At 42.0% G+C, this 3,788-nt stretch overlaps 1 protein-coding gene across 1 annotated transcript; it reads left to right on the top strand.

Annotated features, from left to right (window-relative positions):
- Positions 1–2,145: 2,145 nt before the first annotated feature.
- On the top strand, positions 2,146–2,427 carry PADG_08562 (uncharacterized protein; the record flags this gene model as incomplete). The annotated part of the gene is made up of 1 exon (XM_010765578.1): positions 2,146–2,427. The coding sequence occupies one exon, from the start codon at positions 2,146–2,148 to the stop codon at positions 2,425–2,427; it is 282 nt and encodes a 93-aa protein (XP_010763880.1).
- Positions 2,428–3,788: the final 1,361 nt, after the last annotated feature.

Genomic DNA, 3,788 nt, shown 5'->3' with positions numbered 1-3,788 from the left:
CTTTTCCCCAAAAAAAACTAATATGTATTTATTTTTTTTAAAAGTGTAAAGGTTGGGATATCCAAAGAAGTTATTTCGAGTTTCCCCCAAAAGGAGAAAGGAGCAAGAACCCCCAGGGTTTGAATACATCGGGCTTTGGACAACTCCGGGAAGCAAAAATTTAAAAAAAAAGGGGGGGGGGGGGGGGGGGGGGGGGAAGAGAAAAGTACATCAATGCGAAAGGAGGATATAGAAATCATCGCCATCCATGACATGATAGCATTCGATCAGTAAATCAACAAGGCATCATTAATGTAGCAACATGCTCAAAGGAAATATACGATAGGGAGTATATTAAAAGGGTGTTAAAAGGGAAAATGCACAGGGACAATATCAAAGGGAATAGAATTGCAGGATAGGAACAGACAAGACCGGTGGGCTGGATGCATCCACGTGGAGTTGCGGAGTATGGAGTCTGCTGTCGGGCTGGGGACAAAAGAGCCAAGAACATCGTTTCCAAATGACAAGGTATAGAATACCTCGAAAAGCAGAGCGAGATAGGGGGAATAAAAGCAAATTATAGAAGGATAAGGAGATATTCAAAAGATCACTCTCAGAACACTCAACATGTCAAGGATAAGCTGCGGTTGCCCTGCTTGGTTGACCACAAAGCGAGCTGGAAGCCCATGATTTATCAGTCGCCTTTGCTGAATGTGGAGGACGCTTTAGGAACATTTCAGTAGTGTTGAACATCTTTTAAAAAAGAGAAAAAGACAGCACGTACTAAGCCAAGGTGGTGTTTAAGGGCGGGGAAGCAAATGATTCATGGACATTGAGCTGCATGGAACACATAATCGACATTGAAGCACGTATGAAAGTGATCATAAGAGATGTCGAAATATCTGGCAATGCATACAGGATATGTAGAACCCCTTCCGTTCCACTGCTGCTGTTGCAGTTTTAAGCCTCCATCAAAATATTATCAGTGACCTGCCAACGGATTTAACACACCTCGGATCCAATTGCCCCGCAGTCTTAATCACTCCACTCCGTCCCCAAGTGACAACATTGGGTGTATCGGGATGATTCATGCCGTGTAGGGAGGTCTTGACTACAAAAGAACGAGAGACGATGCTTAGTTCCAGGATATACTAAGTGAAGAACGGCTATGTGCAGACAGCATCGGAGGTTGCATGGACGCGGAGGCAGGGTGCTACACACATATTGGTAGAATATTCTGTCGGGAGGGGGCGGGAGTGTGCGACGGACGTAGCCAAAAAAGAAATCTAAGAAACCAAGAGTAGAAATCGGCAAAATTGATTTGACAGCGAACAACAGTCCAACGAAGTCAGGAGCGGATGTGGTCAGATGACTGAGTGGCCGAAGCTATTTCCGCTAGCTGTGCATAGGGCGACCAGGGGTTCAGGGTTAACCGTAGCAAGTATAATTATGGAATGCCCAGCCGCAGAACGGCAGTTTGAACCGTGTCTCAGAAGACGCTGGATGTTGCTGACAAAACTTTCGAATCCCTTTCAGCCTTTGAGGCTTTCAGCACGGCAACTAAACCCGGAAGGGAAAAATAAAAATAAAATAAAGCTGCGTGGAATGAACCAAAAAAAGGTTTCGAAAAGTAAGAGGCTGCATTCTTCATGTCCAGCATTCAAACCGCTCGAGGCTGGACTAACGAGGGAAAAATCCGTCTCGAATCGTATCTTTGATTATAATAGAGTCCTTGGGGCGGTGCAGCGCAAATCGTATTCAATTATGTGGCAGGCTGGCCGGCGTTTTCTCGGTTGCTCTTTGTTGTGCCCGACTCTGTATATGAATAATAATAGTAGGCGAAATCCGTCTAAAAGAGACAAAAAACCCAGGTCAGGCATGCAGGTCCAGGGATCAAGGAGCATGGCATTTAATTCAAATCGCGATGAAGTGGGGCAGGGAAGGATGCCGGAGAGGATTTCTGAACGGCCAAAAATACGAAAAACGCGGCATGAAATCAATAAAGAAAAAGGGAGGGGAGGGGGGGGGGGTTGGGAGTTGGTTTTTTGATAAATATTTTTTGTTGGACAGTGAATTAAAGAGTTTAAAACGCGAGGAACAGAAAATTGAGGTGTTTTAGGATGCGAGGCGAGCGGACAGGATGCAATTGACAGCCAGCTGTCAACAATGAGTCCCATCTATATATGTGAGACGTTCGTGGTTCGAGACGGGTATGATATGATCAAGGAGGGCCTGAGAGTTGGAAGGATCAATGGCGACGACGACGACGACAACGATGATGATGACAACGACGGTGATGGGAAGCGAGCAAAATGGCCCCGGCGGAGGGAATTACTTGGGGACTGGTGGCAGAGGGCCCTTGGGGGGTGGACCGGGGCAGGGAGGATATTGATTCGAGGAGGGGGTGTAAGAAGGCATTACGAGGATTTGGAGAATGTTGGGCTGTAGAAGCTTGAGAATTTGAGAGACGAGAGAGCTTGAAGGTCGTTGGACTGATTGTATGAGAATGCGATTGGGATGGGAATATTAAGTATGAACTATAGAGTAAGAGAGGAACGGGGGTAGTTTATATGATATATATATACTGAGAGTCGGTCGGAGGAAGAATGTGAATAGCCAAAGCCGGAGTTGGACAGAATAAATGAGAAGATTGGAATCAGAGAAGAGGAGAGGAGATATTTATTACGGCCTGGGATTTGAATCGAAATTTGGGGGGAAGAAGCGAATTCCCAGACAAACTAGGTACCTGGTATTTTATTTCTTTTTCTTGCTTCTTTTTTTTTCTTTTCTTTTTCTTTCTTCTCCTTCTCCTCCTCTTTCTTCTCTTTTTCTTTCTTGCTCTTTTTCTTTTCTTTTCTTTTCTTTTTTCTTTTTTTTAATTTTGTGGTTCCATGTGGTTGAAAAAAAATGAATAATAAATAACTAATACGGGAACTAAGAAACAGGGCATCAATGCCTATTTTCCCTCTTCCGCTCCTTTCTCCTGGCATCGAGTAACTATTTAAGTGACTATTTCAGGGCTGAGCCATTGACAAAGAAGTTCTATATTTGTTTTCTTATTACATGTTACAGAGCACAGTTTAATGTCCATCGCATACCTTGTCACAGCACAGGCTACAGCATTATGAAATGATTAGAAGACCTAATACATATTAACTAAACTAGCATTTTTGGTGTGTGGGGTTTTCGTACCCTTCAGCTCCACCGGTGCTTTCTTTCAGACGTGGCGCATTATCCATTCAATGTTGTATTCTGTAAGAGAGATATTAATTTTATTTTAATTTAATATTAAATTTTAATTTTTTTTTTTTTTTAAAGAAAGATGAGGTGTACAAATGTCTGTAAGACTATAACCTCTGACAAGTATAAATGAAATGGTTTTCTTATGGGAGATGCATATCAAGAACAGATATATAGATATTATTCCTCCAGTAGTGGAAGTAAATTATCTTCAAATCTTCATGTCTTGAAATTGAAGATAAGTTATTGATAAAGCAAATATGTCCTTCTGATCACAATGTGCCAATTACTGTGCAGTTGTTGTATTATGATATTAAGAAAGTTCATTCTCTATTGTCTTTCTGTTACAAATGATGTAATGCTTCCCTTCACTTTTTTGATAACCTCTTAGAATTTGTCAAGAAATGTATGTAGTCAGTAGTTACAGAGTAGTGAATTTTTTCACATTTTGCACTAGTTGTTATTTATTCTTGCAGAAAGCAACAGATCTTAAAATGACTCTGCAGTGGAATTTTGCACTTAATGACAAGGCTGCACAGCATTTAAACCTGACTGATTTAGAGTGCTGG

The sequence above is a fragment of the Paracoccidioides brasiliensis genome, assembly GCF_000150735.1.
Source record: "Paracoccidioides brasiliensis Pb18 unplaced genomic scaffold supercont2.21, whole genome shotgun sequence".
NCBI lineage: Eukaryota > Fungi > Ascomycota > Eurotiomycetes > Onygenales > Ajellomycetaceae > Paracoccidioides > Paracoccidioides brasiliensis.
Note: the sequence above shows the minus strand (reverse complement) of the source record. Positions and strands in the feature narration are given on the sequence as shown.